We start from the raw sequence: 27897 nt of genomic DNA, 5'->3' as shown, positions 1-27897 counted from the left end.
GAAATGAATATGGAACAGAGAGATTTGTCCTTGAGTTCTCTTCATAAAGTGGCAATTGACATTGTAATTGCACATGCCTTTACCAAGTTCCAAGCAGTTTTCTAGGAAGAGCCATAAGAGATCAGAGGGTAAAAGGAAACTAGAGGATATCTTCAATCTACTTATGATGTTGGGTGAAATTCATGTCTAGAGACATATCCAGCAAGGATTCTCTCTCTCTTGAAGTCCAAAGAACATTGCTCCTTTGTCTTTTCACAAGATTCTGGGAGATGTCAGTGGGGGCTCTCTCTATGGCTCTCAGCACAGCATTATTCTAAAGCTATTTATAGTGCTAATTGGAACTACAAGAACATGACTTTTCTATTGAGGGCTCTGCATATATACAAAAGGCACATTCAGTTCTTGAACATTATAGTCTAAATGAAAACATGCCCATGTAAAAATAGTCAAAAGATTTTATATTAAACCCTACTAAAAAAAAAAGGCCAAACCAAAACAAAAGAAAGTCTCCCAAAACATCCTCAAAAGCAAATTGCAATTGACATAGGAAGATGTCACTACTCATAAATCGATTTCATCACCTACAGTTTTCAGGAATGTCCCTTAGTGAGTGAATTGTTAAAAGTGGTTTATAACACCCTGAGGTCAAAACTGTGTTGATAAGATGATGTTGCTTATTTTAAGAATGCACACGTTGAAAGCCAAGAGAATGAAACTGAAGCTAAAATACATACTAAGACATCTGTTTAGAAACTGCATAATCAAAAACTAACTTAAAAGGTGAGATTACCCACCACTAAGAAGAGATACCCTAGACAACCTCCTTCTAACAGGTGAGCCAAAATAAGATGTAGATTCAGGAAACCATGTACTTACTTTTTCCCAGTACTTGGCACATATATTAACTCTACATTCACTGACCCTAAAGGCGGTTTTCTCTGACAAAAAAAAAGTAAACAAAATGCAACAAAAATAGTCCGGCAAAAGAACAGGGATTTTCATTATGGCAATTAAAATGACTGGAAAGTTTTGAGGTTTGGAGAAAATCACAATGTGAATCAAAAGACTTTGTTCTATATCCCCATTCTTTATTGAACTATTGTACATACTAGGGAAAGTTTCTCTATATTTTGGTCACTCGCTTCTGTTTATATTTTGCACCACGGGGAAGGAATGAGGTCTTCTTACTGAACATTTAGTTGTGTCTTTGTTGCCTTTCTTAAGGCAACAGCCATGCAGTGAATAAGGAAGGCAAGCAAAAGAAAGTATCCAGTAATAATATTTAGAGGAAAGAAGGCAACCATATTGCTGTACTGTTAGCAGAAACCTACCGTTTTATTTGGTTTATCATATTAATGCACAGTCATGCATTAATAACCCTTCTTACATTTAACAAGTATTTACTACTTCAGGAATATGCTTTGCTTCTCTCCTTCATTAAAAAAAGAAAAAAAAAGGTTTCCAGCCTGATCAGTTCTTGCCCCTTCACCTTGGCTGTTATAATTTAAGATGTCTACAACCAATCTGTGGAGCAAAACAAGGACTACAATGTGTGTATGTGTGATTCACATGAGGCTCTAAGGGGAAGGAGGCACATAACCTGGTTTTCCCCACCTGACTGGTGTGCAAAGGTACAGCTAGGGCCCACCAGATCACAGCTCTCAGCTGATAAACTAAAAAAAAAAGAGAAGAAAAAAGGTGTAGGAAAAAGGATAAAGAAAACCTGGACTCTGTCCAAACAGCAAACCACTTTTTTCCTTTGGCCTGCACACTAGAAAATCACCTTTCCTAAATATCTGAAATCAACCCTTTTCTTTTTTTCCTTCTTGCAAGTCTCCCTAATCCTATAAACGCCTTCAATATAACCTCAATTTCACAATTCAATTCCTTGCATTGTGTCTTTCCTCTCCATTTTCTTCGGGAGCTGAAAATCTCATGAATTGATTACATATGGTTCCAATCATGTGACTGTCCCCCAGTGAGGGAGACATTCTTCCTACTCCCTTATTTCAAAGCTCACTGATAACTCTTGTTTGCTGCTTAACACTATTGTTGCACTTCTCCATGAGAAAACAAGACTTGCTCCCAGAAGGATACTCCACATATTCCCCTGTCAGACGACAACCCACTCTATCATCTACCTTGAAGACTAGCTAAAACTCCCAGGAAAAGTCTGAAGCTTGCAGTACTTTTCTCTGGCACAAGCAATTTGCTTCTCTGACCTTGCCTTCTCCCTTATAAAACATACAATAATATCTAGAAGACAACAAGTGGCTAACCCTCTTTAAATGTGATGTTTCACCTACTAGAGAATATTCTGAACCAGAATCACTAAAGATCAAGTAAGCAATCCTCACAATCCCTGTCTAGCTTCTAGACTTTTACGTCAACACCTGAAAAATTTGCTCTGGGCTGACTTTTCTAATATCTATACTTTATAGCTACAGACAAGTTCTCTGCACAACAGTCCTATTCAAAAGACATCCAGTGCGCTCAGACAGGACATGATAGTGCAGCAAAGAGGTGTGGACACTACTTTCATACAGCTGAAGAATGGGTGATAGCAGTGGCTCTGCTTTCTACAGCACCCCAGGATCAGAGGCAAATGTGCAGGAAGGGGCAAATTTGAGGAAAAAGATGAGCTGAGCCCCAAAACCAGCCCTCAGTGTAGTGGTTATGCCATCCACATCTCCTCAGGGATATAGCAGCACAGGGTACATCTAGAGGTGCAGTAGACAGAGTACCTGGAGCCAGGTATCCTGTGCCTTTGTTTTGTGATCCAACCTCTACAGTATTGCTACAGAACATCCACCACAATCTTTTAAGTTATGTTGGGATTAGGAGCTCTCACTTGTTGGCTTTGTGAGCAAAAAGAAGAGCAATGCTTCAGTTATCTCCTTGCTCACATCTGCCAAATTTCAGACAAGTCCTAGAGAACCCCAAATACATTCAGACATCTGGTCATCTGAGATATTTAACACTATGGTCACTCGGCCTAGTATAAATAACACTTAGAGAATGGAACTGAAGTGCAACGACATGTATGCTGGAAGGAAAAATGCCATGCTGAAACACAGCCACTCAAACACTGCACAGTCTCCTTCAGACTACTGCTGCCTGCTGCACAGACCCCGCTTCTATCACATCTCGCCTTGCCCATATCTGGACTTTCACTCCAGGAAAGGTGTATTTCTACAGGTCTGGCCACAGAGACAACCCTTACAGGTCTTTACGCTCCTTTCAGTTGAAAACTTAAGCCTTTTCTTCACTGCCTCCATTTTCTCCCCCTTTCTGTGCTGTTGCCCAGCAGCTAACACTGCCATTTTAGTCCTTGTGGTAGCTCCAGGTAATGTCTTTAAAGACATTTTACACATATGCATAATGAGGCTACACCACCAATTCTATAAATTGTATAATTAAGAAAAAAAGGGTACACATGTTCTATTATGATGGATTCTAGGATTCCTAAGGAATTTTCTTAGACCTTGCAAAAGCTATTAACTCTTCCAACTCAGTACATTATGTGATTTTGTGAATTTGAACTGGCTTCATAATACTTAAAAAATTCTTTCCCCTTAAGACATTCAGAATTTTTCATAGAAAGATGCTAATAACAACAAATAAGAAATATATTAATGTAAAAATACATGGCCCCTCACAGTGACCCCAGTAAACAGAAAAACATAAATATCTGACAGTATTTTCTGGTAAATGTTTTTTTTTTAAAAATTAAGCTTATCAGTTACACTCATTGTACACAATTTTTCCACTCAATAAAACATTACCTACTGTATCCAGCATACTGAAAGATTAGCATCTGAACTGAAATCTAAAAACAGCCCTTTAAGAATTATTTCTCTTGCCCCTAAAAAAATCCTGACACAGCATCTTAAAGACAGAACTACCACCTTGTATTTTAAGTGAAATGTACATATTTTATGTCTGCTTTTTCTTTCCTGAAAGGTCTGTTCAAAACAAAGAGGAAGAACAATTTTTCTAGTGAAAACCAACAATGGCCATTTGATTAGTGTTATTAAAAAAACAAGATACCACACAATACTGAACAATATTTTTGTTGTTTTCTCTTCAATCCTCAAGCCATTTATTTTACCTGGAACAGAACTTTAATCATGGCCTGTCATCTTTCTAACAATATTCAATGTCATTGTGTTATACTTAAATTATCTCCACTGGAAACACAAAATGATAGACTGCTGAAGCTGATAGTTTTCACTTTGATTCTTAACATAGGGTGCATGCAAGAATGGGACCAACGTGTCAGATGCAGGAAATTCAGTAATTTACAAGGGAAGAAGGGAGGCATCTTGCAGTGAGAATTTACTATTCAATTTTGACCCTGTATTTACTGTGCAGTTTATTTTCCTACACTACCTAATCCATAGTATAAAAATTTACTACCTGCATTCAGGGCTACTTATTTCTCTTTAAAAAAAGGAATGGTCCTCTGCCCCTATCTCCACTGAAACATTTATGATAAATAATCTATTCTAAGAGTAAAAAACTTAACTTTGATAGATGAGGAGAAAGTTACCCAGGAATTCTTCTTATTAAGCAGTCCACATAAAGCCAGCTTCTCAATCCTAGTTTGTCCTCCACCTCCTTCATAATCTGATAAAACACATTCAAATTTGGTACTAACTCTGATAACTCAGTCTGCATCCTGCTTGCCTTTGGCTCCTGCAATAACAGAAAAGCCTCACATCGTCACTAATTTTGTCTGGATGGGAATACATGAAATTAGATATTTTTTCTGCATTATTTAATACTTGATCCCAAATCAGATTTAAAGGAGAGGCATGAATTAGGCCACAAATTTGGAAAACATCTCAGGATCTACATATTCATCTTAGCTCAGTTCAGCTGAGCTGCTACACAAACCTCAATACTTTCTTAAGCTTGAACTCCACAAAGGATTCAACTTGTAGTGAATTCCACTGAAACTGAAGTAATTCAATGGCTTTCAAAGTCACAACCAGTTCCAATCCAAGAAAATACATTTGTTTCCAAAAGCATGCCACAGGAAGAAAGCACAACATTTGCACCGAGGCCACATTCTCAGCTGCCACAAATGCGCACTACTGCAATAGCAGCAAAGGCTTATTCATACCAAGAGAAGAACACATCGCAAAGCAATTAGAATAACGAGCCTGATCTCTTATTGTTTATTACAATCTCTGGCCACAAGTGTTAGGAATCACATTGAAGGAATTTACAATTCCCCTATCATTTTTATTCACCTCTGCTTTCTGATATAAAATTCAACAGTTTATACTATATTTTTCTCTCTCTGAGATGATGAGAGATTTAGACTTTAAGTGTCCAGTGAATTCGGAATGTGAATCACTCTTTCTACTACTGATCAAACAGGAATTAAGCATATATAACAATTAAAAACAACAGGGCAAAGAATTGCCCTTTTTAGAAGACATACAGTTGGGAGAGATGATATATTGTCATCATGTGGGAATGCACCTTGAAATTCAACTTTTGTAACCAGGAAGACACACCTGGAAAAATTAGTGTGTTGGCCAAATACTGATGTCAATACCACGTGCTTACAGAGTTCCTCTGAAACATCCAAGGGCACCTCTGCTGTAGTCATGCAGAGTCATCTAAGTTCAGGAGCCAAATCCTGTTCTGGATCAAAAAGAGCAAGGAAGGAAAGGCAAGGTCTACAGAGCTTCCCTGGCTGGACTCTGTTAGCTATAATGAATCCTGCATGGCTGCAGACAGTATACTTAAAATTGCTGAGCCCTGTGTATCTACCCAGACTAGCACTGTACACTCCTAGCAGTAAGTACATTAAGTAACGAGAGCTTCCAAATGATAGTAGGAAAGACTGCCCCACCTACATGCAAGATAGGGCCATCCTTCATCTTCATACTCATGCTATGCAGATGGCAGTACTTTATTTATTTTCTACTTCTTTAATTATTATGATGTTTCTATCTAATTGGCCAGCCAGGGCTTTGTGCAAAGTATCATCCAAAGACAGGATAGAAGAATTTAGCAGCACCACTGGACAGCAAGCAGGTGATTGTCAGGCATCCATCCTCATCTCCCTTGATTGCTCTACACCCATTACTACTGTTGATGGCAATCCTGCTCAAGAGAGATGACAAAGCCTCTGAGAAATGCACAAATTAAGTTTGGATCTTGCCAAGTTCAGAAGGGAGTAGCTTTTTCTCACTACACATATTCACCTACAAGCAGCCACCAAGAGGACCTGGTAAGAGAGTAGAAGCTTAATATCATGGACTTAGAAGTGACAAACAGTTTTGTGTATCCCTCCCTCTCCTCACACAGTCATATCTTCACTGCTAAGACAGGTTGAAGTTTGCATGAAATCAGCTCACAGAAGAGCCAACAGCAGGGCAGAGCTGGGCAAGGCACAGGTGGTGCTGAAGGGCAAAGAGAAGCACTTTGAAAAGTTTACAGTAATTTTTCTCAGTAAGACTGGGAAACATCTCATGAAATTACTGGAAACAGTCTGCTGTGTAAGTGGATATTTTCATCAATTTCTCACTCAGTGCCTGGTTTTTAGACTGCCTCTCACCAGACCCTATGCTCTTACACTGCTGAACACCTGCCCGCTCATGGGAAGCAGTGAATTAACTCCTTATTTTGCTCTGCTTGCATGAGCAGCTTTTACTTTCCCTATTAAACTGTCTTATCTCAACCCACGAGTTTTCTCACTTTTACCCTTCCAATTGTCTCCCCAGTCCCATTGGTGAGGAAGTGAGCAAGCGGCTGTGTGGGGCTTGGTGGCTGGCTGGGGTTAGATCACAAGACTGTGACAGGAATGAATTTCAGCTGTGTTGGACTCTAGCTTTACAGGCATGACGGACCAGCACCAGAGCAATGCAGCGTAAGAAAAAGGCATACAGAAAAAAACCAAAATCCTAACAAAATACACAATTATTAACAAGCCACAGAGGCTGTGAACTTTCATCACACTTTCTTTTTAAGCAAGGGCAATAGTTAATGTTTTTAGAAGGCCCAGCCTTGTCCTCTGACGATTTTTGCTATGCTAAGAATAAAATGAATGGAAGACAAAGAGCCTGGAGGGAAGGAGGGGAGGTGGGCAAGCTTTTCCCTGAATAAGCAGTAAAATCCTCTGTCACCTTTTCTTTGACAATGCTGCACACTAACTACTGAAGCTAATTCAGTAACTTGGAAAAAGCCCTGGATGAAACCTGAATTAATATGGACAGGGAGTTAGTAAAAGCTGTTCAACCATGTGCTTTGCTTTTTCTAAAGCTCTGAGGCACTGGAAAGTGGCCTCAAATCTGACCTTTTTTTTCCCCCCTCTAAAAAGATCTTGTTTCAATGCTGAGAATAGCTGAAAAGAACAGAGTTTTCTGCTACTTCTCATAAAACTATATGCTCATGTGCCACAGTTCCCCTATCTCCCAATTAAAAATCAGTATTTGTGACCTGGTGTCTCCAAACAGGNAAAAAAAAAAAAAAAGTAAAAAAAAGACAATAACAATTTCTATGTTTGTAATTCTTATGCCCTTCTTCACTTTTTACCATCTCATATATAAGCCAAACAGTCATCAAAAAATGTACAGTGCACAAAAAATACCACATTCCATTGGTGCACTACTAATTGTTTGCTAGGACTTAAAGTGGAAAAGTGAATTTTATGTTATGTCCCCTTCTCCCACACTACTGTTGGACCAAAAAGCCTCCCTATCTCATCCCTCCCTTTCTGCGAAAATCTCCCTCTACATCTTAAACCAGCAGATGGTTCTTCAGGAATTTAAACAAAATTCTCCTTCCTTTGTAGCAAGAATTCATTTTATCACTGCAAATTCTGAACATTTTTGCCACTGCCACAAAAGACATGGTGCGTTTCATCAATGCTATTATATCCTATCTCGTGGAGACCACAGAGAGAAGCAGCAGGGCTTTTTTTTTTGGTTGGTTGGTTTTTGTTTAATTTTGGTGGTTTTTTTAGTATATTTTCTCACTTGGTGGAAGAAGCAGATTGCATTCTTTGCCCTCCTCCATTTTTACTGCTTGTGCAATGTGCATTTCATGGGTATAAATATTAGTTCTGCCAGTGCTGAAAACACAATTTACAGGCCGGGAATCAAGAGTTTCATCCTGGCATGAGGCATGAATTTATCAAAGGATCTCCACTAGTACATGGCACCAGATAACACCGAAGATAAAATGCACATTATGCTGTAGAAACATGATTACAAACTCTAATCTCCTGCACTTCTAGAGATGATTTTCCTTTTCACCTCCTGTGGCCATTACCTACACTTTCCACAACCAGAAACAAAAGGAAGAGTGAGGATTCTCCCCTTTTCTTCCAGACTCAGTTAATCCAGGCTAATCCATTTCTGTAAAGCAATACCATCAAATTTCTCCCGACATTATTTACATTTACTAAGAGTTTCCAAGATACTACTCTGCCAGGACACTGCAGTGATTGTGAAGACAACAAGAATATTTAAAGAGAATCTGCACTGTGGCTTGAAAAGTAACCTGATGTGTTCTAAAGGTGAGAACAGGTTTTCTGCATTCTGTATTTTATTATATTTGTATTATCCAACTTCCCCCACCTCCATGACATACAAAGGAGATATGCAAAAATAGGTGTCCCATGGAACAAAGTTGGAAAAAAACAAAGGTAAGAATAAAACACACGAAACGGAAGTGAGACAACTCCAATGAAGGAAGACAGAGGAGCCACAGTAAAGGAAAAAGCACGAAGAAAATCAGAAAGCCATTTTTCTCATATTGCTAACTTCAAGATAGAGTAATTAAAGAACAGCAAATGAAAAAGTACACAAACACTTAAACAGAGGGGGAAAACAGAGCAAGAAAGAATACTTAAGTTTTTCTTCTTTGTTAACTGGATTCATCATTCAACACTCTTTCACATTTGTTAACTGTGGAAATGAAGTTTCCAGACCTATTAAAAAAAAGGAGATGCATCTCCCAGATAAGTCTGGGCCAATATAGAAACCAAAAAAATCACCTGTAATTTATTAACTAGCACACTTAGCCGTTTGCTTTTCATTATTCACAGTTCCTTTTATTTACGAGTATTTTGGACAAGTTAACTTCCCTTACTACAATACCAAAAGATCACTGGGATCTTGCCAAATTTCCCCTCCTCTACAGAAATCTCTTTAAAATGCTACTTTTATTCACAAGTTCCTATGTTCTTGTTACCAGTTACATGGCTGAAGTGATAATCCTTCAATTCATGGTATCACAGCTTTTCCACAGCAAAGTGGAGTTGCTGTTCTCAGGCTGGAAAAGAATATGAGGAAAACATGAGGCTCTAAGAAAAAATAATCGTATTTTCATAACATCATCTCTCACATAAACTGAAAAATAAGGTAACTGAAACAATGTGAATGTCCTCACAACAAGGAGAACCGATTCTCCAAAGTAAAATGTTTGATCGGTCCCATGAGGGTTTGGCGACACTGCAATGTTTTTTCAACATTACTGAAACCCAAGTTATTTGGTGGTGGTGGTGTTTGAAGGCTTTTTGAGTACCCAATCAGTATGATAAAACTACTAATTATGTTCAAGACAGACTATTTTACTCTAAAGAATAGCAAACCACGGTTTAGGCAGAATGCCTTCAGATGTCAGAGAAGTGTACAAAGATTTCTTCAAAATTTACAAATCTGGCAAGTTATGTACCATACTCACTTTCAGCAGCATAAGCTTCTAACTATGTTCCCAATTTTCAGTACTTAGGTTAATCACACCAGGCCTAGTCCTGCAGTGCTTTTTTGAAAGGGCAGGCAACACAAGTGATTTCACTGCCATCCAAGGGCATTTTTTCAGGGAGATAAGAACCATTCATAAATAACAGCTCGAAGTCATGAGCAAACAACACATTTGGGGAAACTACCCCTATATAATCAATGTTACATTATAAGAAAGAAATATTCCATACAGACAGGAACAATAGAGAAAGAGAATTATGCATCTGCAAGGACATGCAGTTCTTTCTATGTGTTCTAAGGCCATTAAGACCATCAGCAGTGTGAAATATTGTCCTTTCACTGTGCAGTGTCCCTATTCAGAGCATTCATACTCAGTTCAGCACACAAAAACATTTCTGAAACTTAGTATGTTATAAAGGAGACTTGTGGTATGTAAGCTAAAAGAATGAATAATAAGGGAAGAGAATAGCTTTTAAGACTGTTTATTTTCATCTAAACTGGAATGTGATATTGTGGCATTTAATCCTGACTTGTCCTCTTAGGGCATGGGACCCTCAGAACATCAGATATCTTGTCTGAAGGGACAGATCTCAGCAAGGATGACATTTTCAAATGCATTAAAAACACTGCCTGCATGAGAAAACATTGTTTCTGACAGAGAATGCATGCATGCCGTAGCAGTCCGAGCAGCCAGGTTGCAGCCACATTTCTTCTGAACTAATCAAGTAACATTTGACTGAAACCTTTAAAAAACCCCAAACTTACAGATGAAATCAGGTAGAACAGACTTAGGGCTTGATTTCTGCTTCTTCAGTAGATGCAAACTGTCCTAACCACACACAATCTCCTTCACACCTCAGTGAACAAGGAACCATGAAGATGAGCACAACTTGTATCAGAGTAAGACTCTATGCAATTTTCCATACTGTGTATCCATGAATTAAAAAAAGGCACCCCCCAAAAAAAGAACCCAAAACAAAGAGTGAAAGACAGTCAATTAAAGAAGAAAGGTTTTGCACATGTTTGCAAAGTTACCAGGTGCTTTATCATTCAATAAAGGCAAAGTACAGTCATTGCAGTATTGTATCTTAATATATTTATCTGTTTCCCCTTTCATGCAGAATAGCACAGAAAATAGCACAATAAAATATCTTTGTGTAATTGTCACCAGTTATTTTGGAATGATATTATTCTCCCAAAATAATTTCATGATTCCTATCTGGGAATTAGGAAAAGGCACTTAAAAGACCTGATTTTGTGATGAATGGAAGTCACAGCATAATCTTTTGAGGCCCATAGAACAGTGCAATCACATTAAATTCCCTCAGCTCAAGAAATGTCATCTTTACATCAGCTGGTATAAAAAAATTGTTTCCAGCCTGAGGCAGTTATGATAAGGGATTTAGAAATCATCACCATGTGGGCCATGAGATATAAAGGAATGCATCAACGCATATAAAGTGTCTGCTGCTCACAATTTCAGAGCTAATGTTCTCACAGCTGTGTATGACTTAAGACCAGCTGGGAAGAAGAAAGGGACTAAGTGAGTCACTAGTATTTTGTCTAACCTGCATTTAACACTCCAGCAGCAGAACTGCTGGTAAGCAAAATAAGATCAGATCATTATCCAGCAAGGGATGGGGCTGTATGGTCTCTTGGAAGCACAATAGAAAACACATAGTCTTGGGGGGAGGCAGGCAAAGATGGCATTTCAGTCCTATCTGTGCACTCCTAAGGTTTTACCAGCAGCTGAAACAGCCCTCAGTGAAACTGAGGTGGGTCATGGGTTACACAAAATTACCACAGGCCATCTGGCACTCCCGAGCACACCTGCGCTGCTGCATGTACAAGAGGCAAAAGCTTTCAGAAAGCCTTACTCAGCAGCCTTAGCAGTTCTCCTATGGCAGGCATCAGAGTTTCTATAACATGACATACAGGGCACTAACGTTCAAGATGAAATCTTACCCTTACAGAAGGTAAGGGTCTGTAGATGACCAAAAAGGGGCTTTGTCATGAAAATGCTCAACATTTGCAAGCTTGTGCTTGTAGGCTTGGCTACCACAGACTGCTCTTCAACAGCACAGCGTCAGACTTCAAACAGAGCTCTGAGTGGGTGCAGGAGGCTAACAAGCTCCAGCTGGATGCAGGAACCTCACCTCACTGCAGAAAATCATTGCAGTCTTGAGAAAGGTTTAAATGCCTAATTGCTTAATTAGCAATGAAGGCAGCTCCTTCTGGGGTTTCTTCAGCCTCAGGGTGCAGTGCACCATGACAGGTCTTGCTCTTGCATTCTGAGTGCCTGCAGAAGGACAGACGTAGTCCCAAGATCTTTGGTCTCTCCTGATGTTTTATTTGCTCTCTGCGTTTTCCCCTCAAGAGGTATTTTCACTTGTGAGATGCTCCTTCACTATATATCATATTTAACAATAATTGCTTAGGCCATGGATCAGGCATAACGTTTCATGTTAGCATACAATGCCACTCAGGAAATATTTGGTATGCCAAATAAAACCAGTTCTTAGGGCAAATATCAAATAATTTACAGCATACCAAAAAAACCCATTATCTTCAGGTGACACTCTCTTCTAACAATTTCACCACGTTTATTCCATCTGCTTAAGAGGGCAAACTTTCACAGATTATCAGTTTCTAATAAGTTTCACAGAGGCAGTGAATTCCAAATATGTTTCTATAGATATATAGCAGATGGATACTTGAAAATAAAAGTATTGTTATTTCATCATAAATCTCATTAAGCTCATTTGCACCATTAATTTAACCTTAGTTATCTTTGGTATAGAGAAATCTAAAGGAAGACTTCTACTTTCCCTCTACTACTACAAGAAGAGCACAGCAGTGTCTCCAAAGGCAAGACTGAGCTGAAACAACAGTCATTTTAGTGCATGTTTCAGTAGTGTAACTGAATTCCTGGTTTTGCACAGCACTTTATAAGATAAACACATTTACTGTAGAACATTTACCAGCATCTGCAAGGGCAAGGGTCTGAAAGATTTTTAAAATTTTTTATCTTGTTCTACATATTTGTTTTCATTTCTCCAGCTATCACATACAGTTCTTACGCAGATCAATCTTTCTCACAACCCCCTCTGCAATGGAAGGGAATCAAACTAAAGCTAGGACAGAGATTTAATAAGATACAGGGTGCATGTAAAATGTAACAGATTTACAATGGCTTATGTCACATGACCTACATTGACATACATAAGAGCTAGCAAATAACTCAGATGATGATGACTTTTCATGCAGAAATATATATCAAAGGTTTCTTCTTCATTTAAAGGACAGGCAATTTTATTGCTATCTTCAAAAACAAGTGAATACTTTCAAACCCAAGTCTGGACTTGGATTCCCACATCTAAACAAATATAACTTAATACTTTCTCTCCATTAACATAAATTTAAAAGATGTTTATTGTACCCCACACGTTTTTCAATATCTGGCCACTTTTATGTAAGTATTGATTTAGGAGACACCATTTAATCACAGAATCCTAACCCAAATCTCCTTTTACAGCTTTATAGCACTCTTGCGAATGCACAGTTCATGACTGTCAATCATTTACATGACTTAAGCTCACTTATGGCAGAACTTGATGGTTCTTAAAAGAGTTGCTGACATTGAAGCCCACTTTACTCATGGTAATGATATAAAGCAGAGCCTTCACTTGATGTGGAAAGAAGCAAGATGAAAAAAATACACTTTGCATGAAAGAACACAGGTCCCACAAGAAGATGTGCAGCTGAATTTTTATGAACTAAATCAGACTACTACGGTAAACTTCTCCTGTACCATCCCTCTTAAATGGCTCAAGTGATGGGCTGAAGTTCTCTAAGCAAAACTTCTTGCACTTCAGATATTTATACAGACAAATGTCTCTGCTGAACACACTTTCATTATCCTAACTCTGACTACTTTTGCACATCTCCTGTTTACTAACAAAAGGTAAGCAATTTGCAAGGGCTACCTTGGAAGCGATGGCAATGGTATTTACATTCTTAAAAGAGCAGCTAGTGATTTAATGTATAAACTTGAGGAGTGGCTTGATATATACTGGTGACTGGGAAAGAGACAGCCAGCAGCGTTACAAAACGTACTATTTATTTATTCTTTTCATGAAGGATACTGTCCTCAACAACTGTCAATCCACTGCTCAGAATATAACCTCTATTTTAAAAGGAAAAAACAATGCCAAGTAATCTGTGTACTTAGTGGGTGTTTTGCCTTCTTTGGAGTGAAACCAGTAGATACTGAACATATTTCATTTTTTTGCCAATGGTATTTTCCCTTTTTTTTCCCTTTAGTTACAAGGCTATCAGAAGAGTAGTACTCCTAATCAAACATATTCTATAAGCTACCTGACAGCATGTATTTTGTAGACTGCAGTCAAAAACATTGCATTTGTTTTAAAAACCAAAAAACAAACAAGCAAACAAAAAACAAACAAACAAACAAAAAAATAAACCAAAAAAACCACAAAACACTCACACCAAAAACCCCATCTTTCCAAAACATACTCCAGTGAATAAACTAGGTTCCCTCTCCCTTTGCCAACCCAGCAAAAAAAAAAAAAAAAAAATCACAAAATAAACAAAAGAGAAAAGAAGGGGAGAGGGGGAGGGGGGAAGTTAACTGATAATATTGACTTTTTTTAAACTCAAATCTTCATTAAAGCTGTTTTGGTCTGAGTTTTCTTCATTAATTTTCTTCTGTTGCAAAAGTGGTCAAAAATTACATTTCTAAGAGTTCTACTTTACTCTGAAGCTCTATTTTAAATTGAAGGGTTCTGAATCTAGGTTGTTTCTATTTGAAACATTACCTAGCAAAATGATATGTTTCATCTGGAGAAAAGCTCTAGAGGCTTATTTGAATTCATGTTACCCAGAGTTGATCCTCTTTGGGTTTCAAGAGCAACCCCAAAGGTGCGTTCATGAGCCAGATGCAAATTCTACTGCTGTCTAAAATGTAAACTTAAAACTTACACCTTAAATTTTCCTTAGGGACTCTTTCTTTAGTTTATGATATATATAAAGGAGTAATCTGAGCATCTATATGAAGGCCAGAAAAAGAGAAAGACTCTCAAGTTTCTTCTCTAAACAGGAGGAGGGGGGCACAGGGGATGGGGAAGCCTCTCTGGCTCTTGCTTAGTTGTTTGTGTTTCTTTTAATTCAAGCTGTAAAGCAGGTGTACTTAATTACTTAAATATCAAGAAACCTTTTAAAACCAAATATCTAAACCACCTTATTAGCATAAATATATTTTTCAAGACATAGTATCTTAGAGACTTCTTTGTGATAAAAACATTACAGATTTTCTCTTTCCACCAATATTAAAACAAATTCGTAGTCCTTAATTACTTAAGATGAACTATTTTTAGACTAATACCATTTGCACATGTTGAAAAACACGTTCAGAACTGAATCTTCACCATCTGGAACCTTGGCCAACACTGCGATGAGTTTTTTGGGGGAGTATTTTGTTGGGTTTATTTGCTGAGTTTTAGCAGGGTTTTGCTGGGGGGGTGGGAAGTGGTTTTTCTGGGGGGAGGTTGGTTAGTTAGTTGCTTTTTTTCTTTTTTTTTATTCTTAAGTTTGGAAGGGGAATTTTAGAATCTTGGCAACATCACAACAGTCTGTTAGAGAAGCTGACAGCAAGCTCTGAAGAGCATGTTCAGTGCAGCAGTATAGATGCATTTGTATCCTCAGAATAGGCTGGGAAGAACATTTACCTCAACAGCAAAACTTTGAAGCATGTAGCCCAGCTGCAATAGAGAACCTGGACTAAAACGAGCCCAGGTCTGTGTGGTACAGAGGAAGTCAACCCTTGCACATAAAAGCAACAAAATACATTATAATACTTGACAATTCTTAAAGCTGCTAAGAATTGGTCAACTACTGTTTTAAACTACTGTTTGGAGGCATTAGAAAAAATGCCTCCAAAATATAAAGCAGTGCCAAAAAGAAGGTTTAGCTTTTAATCCTTTCCCTGAAATGATAGTCCCCACAGAAGCAGGATGAATACCAGTAGTTCAGCATGCAAATTTCTCCCACAAATAGGAGAAGAAAAAAGCATGCTGCAAGCTCATTAACAACACCTGTCAAGACACATAAAAAGGTGCTGCAATTTAAGAGACTGATGCAGAAAAGTCAAGATAGACAACTCAAAAATACAATCATCCCCCATAACTAAATTTAAAAAAATCACAACTGCAAATTCTATCTGATAAGTCCCTGGAAGAAGAAAAAAAAAATATACAGATTCTCCAACTATTTAGCACTTAAATAGAAATTTATGTCCTTCTGGGAGCCTGATATGTCGATTAAATCCATACAGCCTGGAAGCATCAAAACATGTCACAGAATTTACTGAGTTGGAAGGGACTCACAATGATTATCAAGTCCAACCCTTAGGCCTGCACAGGACCATCCCCAAGAGTTACACCATGTACCTTAGAGTATTGTCCAAACTAAATAAAGAATATTATTTTCCAAAAGACAATGCACTCCAAGTCCTTAAGACTTGTCTTAAACTTATGGATTGGAGTATATGGAGTATAAATGTTATTAAGGCAGCACACAGACACACAGCTTGATCTTCCATAATTTTTTGTTCAGTTTTGTATTACTTTGAAATTTAAGAGTTGAGCCAAATAAATACTTCTATATTCAAAATATGAGTGAGCAAAAAAAAAAAAAATATAACGCTCTCTTTATCAATACAACAAAAAAACAGCGAGGGCAACACTTTATTAATTATACCTGCTTAGTAGTGGAAATGGAAGCAGTGCTAATTTGGTGAGTTGCATTTTATTAAGGCTCAAGCTCCAATGACTATGTATGAAAGCCTTTTTCAATTAAAATAGAGTTGTTCAGGGCAAAGTTCACGAATGCAGAAGATTCCATTAGCACTGTAATATTTGCTGATCATATTTAAGGAAAAGCCTTAAGTTGGAGGGGGTCATATAGAGCCCCCTTCATGCAGCAAGAGAAGGAAATATAAATGTTAGCATTTGTTTTTTAAAAAAAACAAAGCCATAAACGTATGTAAATTCTGCATTGGGATTCAGTTCTTAAAATATCTCTATTGTTGTCTTGGTTTCTATTTGCTTTCCACAATACCCGAAATTGGCATTTTTTCAGAACTGTTAGATAGAGTGCCTTTACTTGTTAAAGATGCCCAGAGTTCTGGTTAGGGACTCCTTGGCCCTGCTCAGAATTGGTTTTGCATAGTAACAAAGGGGTGATTTTTCAACCAGTTGTCACATCCCTAAAACTCGGGGGGTTCTGGGTGCTTAAGAGATCACACTTCTGGTTACAAGACCTGCAGGTAAAGCTGGAGTAAGACACCATAACCCCACGCATGGAGCCCATTCTCTGGCTGTACCACCACCATTCCAGGGCAGTCCTGTGCACTGAACAGTGATTCTTTTACCTGCACCCATTGCCAGGCTGGCAGAAAAGCTGCTGAACGTGATCATGAACAGAGATCTTAACACTTGTGGAATTTCCTGCTTTGAACTATTTTTGGTATTATTCTAATGCAAATTCCCTAGCACTTTTATGCATATCAATGCTGCATTAACAAGCATTTTTAAGATTTCAAAGTTTTCCATTATATCATCCTTACCTATGTAGTTTATCCTCTAGAATCTCCATGTACTTCTCAGCATTTTCTTTTACACTGGTCACTACAAAATAAAGGTCAGAGTTAGGTAATGGTATAACTGCACAGTTTTGTGGGGGCTTTCTTTTTTTTTTAAACCAACTCAATTCTTACCCACATATTTTACATATATCAGTCAGGAATAAGAATTCCATTAATCTTTTTCACATTCAAATTACAGTGTGGGTGTCTTCTCCCTTTTTTCTTGAAAGTCTATTGTATCTGTATTACAGTAATATATCTAGCAATGAACGCATTAACCTCTTGGTTGGGCCAGAAAAATGGTAAGACTAACAAAGGCATAGTTTGTGGAAGTTTCCTCTTGACAAAAACAAACAAACAAACAAACAAAATCATCCCCACAAAAAAAGAAACAGCACCCACACAGCTAGGTCCTCCCCTTTACCTTTAGGAGAAGGAAGCAAGCCTAATGCATGCATAACAGTCCTTTAAAATGTCATGAATCTTGTATCAAACTTTTTCTGATAAAACCAAAAAGGTTTTATTAGAAAAGAAATACCACTCAAGACCATTATGAAATTTAGGTTGTGCTTTTTTGTGGTTTGGTGTTTTTTTTTTGGGGGGGGGTTGTGTATTTGTTTTTAAAGTTCAGACTTAGACATTGTCTGAAAGAGTCCCTACAGCTTTTTCACCCAGAACTCCAACAGACCATAGCACACAACAATAAAGCCATTCCTTTGGATGATCATTGGTACTTACCAATGGTACAAATGGGGAAAAGGTAAACCTCCTCCAGGAAAATGGAGGCTTTTAGATAATAACCATTTTCACACTATGATAACTTTTCCCCCCTCCCTAACAGCTGCTTGCCAACTTCAAGTCTAGTAGGACTGTAAATCAGGCGGTCTCTATTATAAAGTCTTAACTCATTGTACATCAATTAAATATATATTTTACATGAATATACATCCTATGGAGCATCACTGTTTTTACAGGCAAAACTTGTGATATGGATCAGGTACCCTGTGAATTTACCGACTCATCTCCCCTATCTTCCCCACAATACAATGCCATTCAGCACAGCTTACACATATCAAGTGCTTCACATATTTCTCACTTTTCCCTTTTGTGTTTGTTTATTGGGGCTTTTTTCTTGAAAAAGTAGAATGTCACATGCACTAAAGCTGAACCTCAAAACTCAGCATTAATCAAATCAGGTGTGCTAAAGTTTAGTTCACACACACACACACACACACACACAGGGGTTCACTGAGGTCATACCATTAGCAGCAGGTATGAGGGTCAATGTAATATCGACTATCTGCCGAAGGTGGTGTTCACCTTGTCACACAGCAGTCACACATCACTGAAGCACTCTGCATCCCAATAGCAAGTACGGAACACATTTTGCCAAGTTGATTTACTTTTTGGTTGGTTTATTGTTTTGTTTATTTTACGAGTTTATTGGATTAGCAAACAAACAAAAAAAAAACCTCCCACAAACCTGAAACAAACAAAAAACCCAAACTCACCACAACCCCAGTACTCCAGAAGGATGATTGTGCAGTATTATATTGTACGTAGACAACTGCATTAGCTTATACATTCACAGATCCAACTGACCATTAGAAGAGTGCTGGTAGATGTTATGCAAAAGGTTCTATAAGGATTTCTGCAATGGCACTGGAGACTAAACACCTTTTCCTAGCTTGTAGCAGTTCTGTAACAACTACAGGGCTTAGTGGAAGTTCACAGTTTCCTTACCGTGCTCTTATTCCTACACTTCGTGTGGAACTGCAGAGAGTCGGCAAAACTGTAAGTCTTCCTTTAATGACACATTTTAATGATCACCACTTTTCCAAACTCCCTATCCGTCAATCCCCAAATGCGCTGACCTGAGGCCCAGTGCATGCTTTGACAGCAAATAGCTTCAAGGTGTACAGGTGCCGTACTTCCCCTTCTCTTGCCATTGTCACAGTGTCCTTCAACATGAGCCATTACAACTCAGGGGCTTATTCTTTTCGATAATAAAGTCAGCAGATATTATTAGTTTTTGGAGAGGGATGAGAAGAGGTGGAGAATCTGTTTCACACTGGCTTTGTTTCTAACCGATATAGTGGCTTCTTATGTTACATGAAAGATAAACCTTGCTTTCAATTTCTCCTGCTGTGCTTGTCACTTTTTAATTGGGTTTGATCTGATGGAGTAATTCGCACTTTCACAGTTCAGTCCTGCCCCTACATGCAATTTTACAATGCCCTTGAAGCACACAGCTTAATATATCAGCATTATTCAATGACAAAAAGTAATGGACAAGAATACACCACTAGTAAAAAGTAGGTCAGTAAAAAGCTAACACTCATTTGGAAATCACCTCACATCACTAAACCCTACTCTCTCCTGTCAAACATTTTAACTACATTAAAAGAAATGCAAACTTTGCTGCTGAAAGAGAAAGCTCCCTAGACTATCTTTGTCTCCTTGCCTTCTTCTGCATGTAATTGGAAAAGCTGTAACCTGGAGATTTTGCTGGAAGGAAAATGCAGTTTAAAAATCTGATTAAGGTTACTTCCCTTGCAATAAACTGCAAATGGCACTACAACAAATACAGAAATACTTTCAGTCTTTTAGATTATCCATTAAAATATAAGACAAGCAACAAATTAGAAAATTTTTTTTTGTTCTAATTTAATGAATTTATTCACCAACACTTCAAAGCAAAAAAATGCATACAGGAAACTGTGTATGCCTTCAATCTGGCCAAGAAAGTACTAGATGACAGAGAAAAAAAAAAAGAAATAATAATTTACGAGATTCTTTTCTGCATGCCAAATGGTTTATTTTTACATTTAAGTGAATGGGATTGCCTTTTTCATAAGTTCCCTGGGGATTTACATGCTTAGCTCATATTGGCCTTGAAGGGAGTTATTAAAATAAAGAAGTATAAATACTCCATTAAAATAAAGAAGTATAAATACTCACAGAAGATCAGACACCAGGGAATTTGCAAAGACTAAAAATAAACTTTTCTTATGAAGTCTTAATTGAAGAAAAGTGAGTCAGCATTTCCTTCTCTTATTTTTTCATAAAGTTTTCTTCCTCCTTAGAGCAGCAAAGTCCAATCTTGGAATCAGTCCTGGTTAGACAGAGTTGAAGAGCAGCAGTGAACTCCTGTGGTGGCCTTTTAGTTGTAATAGAGCATAAATCTGCCATTTTAAAAGCTGCATAAATACCTTTCAATAATTAACCTACATAGCGTTCTTTTAAAATAACATCACGTGTCATTTCTCATCTGAAAGCAGCCCCAATGGGGTAATGCTATTTCTGTTACTTACAAAGATTATTCAAGCCTGCATATGAAAGGATATCATCACTTTTATTCTTTGGTCTTTTATTCTTTGGTCCTCAAAAATTGAGCTTAAAAAGACATATGGGCCATGATATATGCTTTGGGTTCTATTATCAATATTTTCTAAAATAAAGTATCTGACTGGAGACACCTTGAACACAGTGTTCATATGGACATTCCAGATGTGGATGCTTGGCAACTCAGAAGAATAAGTCTTTAAAACTGAATTACGGGCCTAAAAAAAATCGTAGTCAATATCAGAGTAGTTTTTTACATGCTACCCCACAGGTCTGTAGTTCTCTCCCAGAGAAGCGATGTACTGCGTCCCAAAGATACAAAGTCCAAAGTTAATTTTTGCCTTCCACCCTAAAAGGTATTATTTCTTTTTTCTTTTTTTAATGTGTGGACAGTGTGGATGAATAATGTGAACACACATTTTTACACAAAATTAAAGGTTGGAAGAGCTGCAATGGCTGCTGGAAGATCAAGACCCAGCATGAAAAGAACTGCCAGACATTACCTGCCTGCATGCTGAACCTCAAGCCTACAAAATTAGTCTCTCCAATTCGCAAGCATTTTGTTCCTTCTCAAATACCTTATTAGTCAGGTATGGCAAAACTCCCAGTGGCTTCAGGGAGATTTTTGCCTGACTTAAGGTCTAGGATGAGATTAGTCTCTTAAGAATGATATAAAAATAAAAGTAACTACATGAACATGCATTGATCCACCTGGGGCAAACTCTGAGGGCAGAATTAGGTGTGAACAAGGTTGACATGTTGCTTGTCCTGTCACTATTCTATTTTTTAAGTGTAGAAATTGTTATTAATGCTAAGAGAAAAGCAAAAGCAGAAAATGATTCTATGAAAATGATTCTAATCTCTTCTGTCATGGAAGATGTACTACATTAACGTGTGAAGTTGGGCTCTGAAAAACTGAAGAATGGTTTCGATACATTTAAAGGTTAACTTGAAAAGACAGTCAAACTTCAGAGATGACACCTCAGCTGCTCAACTATGTGTCAAGATGATTTATCCAGCCCCCAGTAAGAAGATTTTGGATTATAGAATGGTAAGGAATTTTGCATCCTGCAGACAGACAGGGGATAAACCCAAAGAACAAGCTCTGTGTGAAGAACAATGGCCTCCCTCCAGTGCATTGTTCCCAAAGAACTCTAGAAAGAACTAAAAAGGCCAGGATTAAAGACAGGAAAACAAGTGCTTTGATAAAAAAGTGCAAATACTCAAAAAAGAGGAATGAAATTCTGTGCTGGTTCACTGACTGTTTTTCAGTAATGAAGTATATACTAAGATATGTAGTTTGAAGTATATACTGAGATATGTAGTTATTACCTGTCTCTTCCAGGAATTGTGGTTTGTTCTAAGGAATGTGCTAATCCTCAAAATATCACTGCAAAACAGCACAAAATTTGCCTGAGGAAATTACTGCCACCAGAGATGAGGTGACCAAAATTTAGGAGTCCAAATGGACTGGGTATTCCATAAACAGAAACACTACATAAAGGTGATCTGGAAAGACTAAAATCTGAACATCTAAGAAATCAAAGCCAGACATTTAAAGATGTAGCCCAATCTTACTTGATGGAGTTGAAAATACCCTCTCCCTAGTTAGAGATGATTTCATAACTCAATCACAAAGTTTGTCCCTCCTGAAAACAGCTGGCCTGGAGAATAGGATACTGTCAGACCACACAAATGGAAAGCTGTGTTTTGCTGTGGCATGCCACCGGCAGGCAGGTCAAGAACAGCAGTTCTGCTGGGACTGAAACGTGTGAATGCAGCAGGGCTGTACTATATAGGACTGCTAGATGGTCTCAGACCCTCTGCACGGGAAAGAGTCTGCAGCAACTGCTGGGTGATTTGGAAATGTTGATCTTGTCACAATCCCATCCCACAAGAGAACAGGGGGCTTTCAGGGATCTATTGTCAAATGCTATTCCACTGCTTTCAGAGCTTGCAGAAGGATGCAGTGTGTTGTATCTTGTCCGTATGAAAATTTCCATCACCATCACTTGCCTCTTCAGCACTAGATAGTCAACTGCTCTGATACTGTAGAGCAACTCTTCTGATACATAGGAACAAACAATCACTGTCTTAAAATACTTTGCTCACTCTTACATTTAAAATCTTGTAGTATACTTTCAATTCATACCCTCTAACTTTGGAAAAATATAGGAAGTAATAAAAATATATGAAGACTAATAGAGAAATACAAAATTGGCAGAACACAGGACAGCATAGTGTTTTCCCACTGCACTGAAACAGGAAAAGACTAAAAGTACAGTGTGAACTCGTCTTCCTCAGGAAATTCCCTCTGGAGCTGTGGATACAGAAGGTCTACTGTTAAATTTCTCTCAAACACATTGGTACATCCTGAACAGGAAGAAGCATAGTCTAACCTATAGACATGCTGGGAGTGGGTGGGTACTGCAAAACCAGGAGAACCAGTTTTCTCTCTTTAGGAGATCCCATAAAGGCCAAATACCAGCTCATTTGGAGAAATGGTAGTATTTTACACATAGCAGAAGTAGGCAAAGAACATACTCCATCTGTTTATGTCTCTGTCTACAAGGCTCTCAATGTATTTAAGGATGGCTTAATTTGGAGGTCTTGGTGCAACAATGAATTTTGAGCCTGCAATGAGACAAGTGATACCTTGCCTTTGATTTAAAAAAAATTACAGCTAAACATAGATAGTATATAGAAAATACTGATTTTAACAGAGATGCCATATTCTGCTCTCAAGTTGGATGTCAGGGAGGATATAAGGTATGGAAAATCTCAGCATGAACAGAAGTTTGACAAAGAAATAAAAACCAGAAAATAGATCTTACAAAGAGAAATGACAGGAGGTGCCAGCAGCTCTGCCTATAACAACTGACAATTCTGTCTCTCTGTGAAACACATAAAAGGTTTGCAGAGGTGACAGGGAGCAGGGGGAAACCACCCTGTATAAAAAGGCACATCTGAGAAACAGACATTCCCAGAATTTGCTTCCTGAACCTTCTTTGTTGTATGCAGTACTTTTCATCCAAAGAGACAGGTGACCCTTCAAGTTCTGTTATGATTAAACTGCCTAAATTCAGAGAATTACCATACTTTCACATGCATTCTCAGCTTCTTTCAGATTTCTGTAAAATCTGTCAAGCCTGACACAGGGGGTCCTTCCATGCTACATGTGGGAGACAGCAGGCAGAAGGAGGCAAATTACTTTCAGTAAACAATCTACCTTTTAAAAATAACAGCTGAAATTCTATCAATTGCTTTATTATGCAGTATCAAAGCAAGCATACTGATTCTAAACTAATGGGGCGGTAGGTGACATGTTGGCTCAGCAGTACACACAGAGCACACAATTACATTGCAAAAGACCTGTCTCGATACTTTAAGAGACTATATAAAGTGTAGGGAGGATTACAAAGCAAATAGCACAAGACCACCCACCTGTCCAGCCTCAGGTCTGGAAGCTGCCTCCTGGCCTTCCAACTTCTTTCCTGCATGTACCACCTCTGCAATAACCACAGGCTAGGTGCCGATCCCCCATCACAGGTTTGATTGCTTTTCCACAAATGATTCAAAAGCTACAGATGATTGGAGAGCACCAAATGGAGTTTTAAATTGGCTGCAGAAAACCATGGAGGAAACCATTCCTACCAGATGGTAACATTTTCACTACAGGGAAATCAGAACTCAAACCCAAACTCCCTCTCTGCTTTACACTGCTGACATAAATAAGCCAACTTGCACCAGAAAGGTTTCTTCATTACAGACAGCTTTTACTTTATTTAAAATAAGTTCAGACATGGATCCATGCACAATTTCTAGCTCCAGAGTGACTGCCTAGTACCACTTCCGGGAGAATGCTGGGGATCTGGACTGACAACATCCTCAGGGGATGGAGGCTCTTGAATTCTCCTTTGGGACAGGTGAGGGTTGAGTTTCACTCTCCCATCCCAACACATGGATGGGACCATCCTGTTTTGCTTGCTTCTCTGCAGCAACACAAATAATTGTTTACATTTTGTTACACAATAACTTATTAACCTACCTTAGCATTGAAAGTATCATGTCTTTTCCAAAAACTAAAAGGAAAGTTTCCTTTCACTTTCCATTTCTATTTCCCTTCCATTCTTTACTGAGCAATTGGGAAGAAATTAAGGGGAAGGTAGAGGGAGAGAGAGCAATCTGCTTACATTTTCTTCACATTTTCTCTTACCTGGTTTTCCTCTCTGCCCGTTCACTACCTATTACTTCAATCCTCTGCTAACCATCTGTTCAGACACTCCCCCCACCCAAAAAAAAATTCTTTTCTCCTTTCTCCTCACAAAGCAAAGCTTGAACATCAAGGAGAGCCATGTGGCCAGCTTGCCCTCTGCAGATTGTCAGCAGTCACAAGACATCATCTGGAAATCATTACACAACCCAACAAGGCAACCAGACTCAACATGTGCATAGGCACCAGAAGAGTTCAGACTTGTTACTCGAATTGCCACAAGTTTTTCCTGGAAGTAAGATTTATTTTAACACTGTTAGATAAGATAAAAAGACCCAGAATGAGCCTTTTATATAGCTATCCAAGACAAACAACAGAGAACAATTAGGCTTTATGCAAGAGCTAAGCTCCATGACAATGACTGACAACACCTAATGCTTATGTTATGAAAAGCAGGAACAGGTCAAAGGTTTTTGTCTGAAGAGACAAACTATAAAAAAGTGAAATCATAATTCAATTTTTGGCTTAAGAGGATACTTTATGACTAATATGAATGATCCATAGAGAACTGGACATATGTCACAAACATTCAACAACATCAAGGCTTTTAAAATAACAGTAGCTGGTTTCAGTTATACCATAGTGGCTGTTCTGCTGAACTTTCAAGTATTCAGTATTACATCTAATGCTTTAGTACCTAAATTGCAACCAAAAAACTATATTAAATTACTGGCTCACTTTGGCTTTTTAATTTAAGGTCACAAAGGAAAAATGGTCAAAAATTTCTTTGAATTACTATAACCCCCCCAGAAGTTTTTTTTTCTCCAAAAGAGCTCTGCAAAATTCCATGTTAGTCTTAATACTGCTAATTATTTTCCCCCCACCTCAACACGCTGACTAGTCAGGCCATACAAATTAGCAAGAACCCAGGCACCTACAGGACCTACAGTCCTCAGCCAGAGGATAAAATATATTTCTTACTTCAACAAATACAACTATTTAATATAGATGATGTTTGTGCTCAAAATTTCTTTACAGAACAAAACCACAGCACTGCAGCACAGCCAAAAAAAAAAAAAAAAAAGAAGGAATTTGCTCCCAAATGCTGTCTTAGAATCTGGTTACTAGAAGAGATTAAAGGGAGAGCAGAGCACAAGCATAAGAGCTTTGAAAAGCAACAACAACAAAAAAGAAAGTGTTAAAAAGGCCAAAGGACAAAGGAAAAATCACAAACACTTATCTTCATAGTAGAACAAATCGCTGCAAAAACATCAGTCCTTCAGATTATTTTAAAGAAAGCAAAGCTGATCTCAAAGGTATATACTGAAGGTTAGAAGTAATACAAATTGCAATAGTGATGAGAAAGAATATTCAGCATTGCAAGCTATTTTTTAACAACCTTGAAATGACATCAAATAAAGCAGGGACTGCCTGTACCAAGGCTTAAAAATGATACCTTGTGTTTTTGTACTGCTGTTCTCTCCAAGGATCTAGAACAGGTCTTCAAACTTCAGAAAAGCAGCAATTTCTTTTTGAAGAATAGGTGACAATGAGACCATGATACAGAGAAGCAAAGTGTCCCACATACACTGAAGTTTTCAGAAACCCTTTGTAAACTACTTGACCAATGTTGGCTATACCAGGCATCCTTTCTGCAGTGCATTTACAGGGCTTCCAAACATGAAAAATGTGAAGCTGCCCAGCAGAGAGGCTGAACAGAGGCTGTTCTGTAGCTATTTCAGGGACAAAGAGTAAAGCAGACAGCTTTAATATATCATTTTCCTAAATCCTTAATATCTTTTCCCTGGATACTTCCTTCTCATCCTTCTCCTAGCATTATGCAACCTGCAAGAACTGCTTATGAGTTTCATTAAACCAATCAATTATATTTGGCTATACTTGACATATCAGTGTAAACATGATGCTTTCGGCCATGAACATGCAGCTATGCCTTAAAAGCCTCTCTTCTACTTACACACAAAGCCAGGACAAAGATTTACACAATATAATTGGGGGAGTTACTGCAGCTGAGGAAAACAGATGTACCTACAAGAATGTATGTGCACTAAGTGCTTCTACTAATCCTGAGCACCCAAAAGGGCAGAGTCACAGACACAAGGGCACACTGTTGAGTGGGCAGATGTTTTTTGAACTGCTTTCAAGACAGGATCATTAATTTAATTGGCTGACTTAAAAATGTTGCTTACACTGTTACAAATTCTTTGTTAGTTTTCTTATTAACTTCCTAGTGCAAAACTCTACTACACTAGAGCTCTTGAAAGCGACAGTTTTAATATCTCTAAGTTAAGCTGGTCACAATGAAGGCATAAGATTTCCCACAGGATGGTAAAGTACATTTTATAAATGAGTTGTACACACCACTTTACACTCTGTAATAAACAAGGGATTCCAATGACATTCCAGAGGAAGACAAAACCTACTACACTGCAAATTACCATGTAATTTTCATCTGTGCTACTCTCTATTTCCTATCTTTTTTTCCTTGACACCCTCTTGTGTCACCACAGCCAGGCATAAATCTGCATCTTCCCCTTATCTGGATAAACTGTAAAATATTTGAGGTCCCTGTAACCTTTTTTTTTTAAAAAAAAAAAAAACAAAAAAACCCAAAACTCAATTCATATTTTCCTTAGAAAGATGATGAAAATGCAGCCTTATTACTAGTTCAAAATCTCTTTCAAAATTGAAGCAGAGTTTCATCATCAATAGAAAATCTTTTATTTGAATTAAACCCTAAGACTTCTGTTTATGTAATGTCCATAAAACAAGGAAATTAAATACTTTGCCCTTCATATTGAGTCTCAGCACTGCTATATTATAAGTAGGATGAGTGAACTCAATTCTTCAAAGCAGTTTGCTTTAATGCAGTGGCCTTTTAAAAAAAATTCCCTGAAAATAACAATTATTGTTGGAGCTGACACTTCTTC

The 27897-nt window shown here is 38.0% G+C and overlaps 1 protein-coding gene across 1 annotated transcript in view; it reads right to left on the bottom strand.

Annotated features, from left to right (window-relative positions):
* DISC1 (disrupted in schizophrenia 1) overlaps positions 1 to 27897 on the bottom strand; it is a 171338-nt gene that overhangs the window by 24261 nt on the left and 119180 nt on the right. Inside the window, 1 exon segment of the mRNA XM_017817605.1 lies at positions 17374 to 17434. Coding sequence (XP_017673094.1) covers positions 17374 to 17434 — 61 coding nt within the window.

The sequence above is a fragment of the Lepidothrix coronata genome, unplaced genomic scaffold (genome assembly GCF_001604755.1).
Source record: "Lepidothrix coronata isolate B3197 unplaced genomic scaffold, Lepidothrix_coronata-1.0 Scaffold61, whole genome shotgun sequence".
Lineage (NCBI taxonomy): Eukaryota > Metazoa > Chordata > Aves > Passeriformes > Pipridae > Lepidothrix > Lepidothrix coronata.
This window is presented reverse-complemented; position numbering and strand designations above follow the sequence as displayed.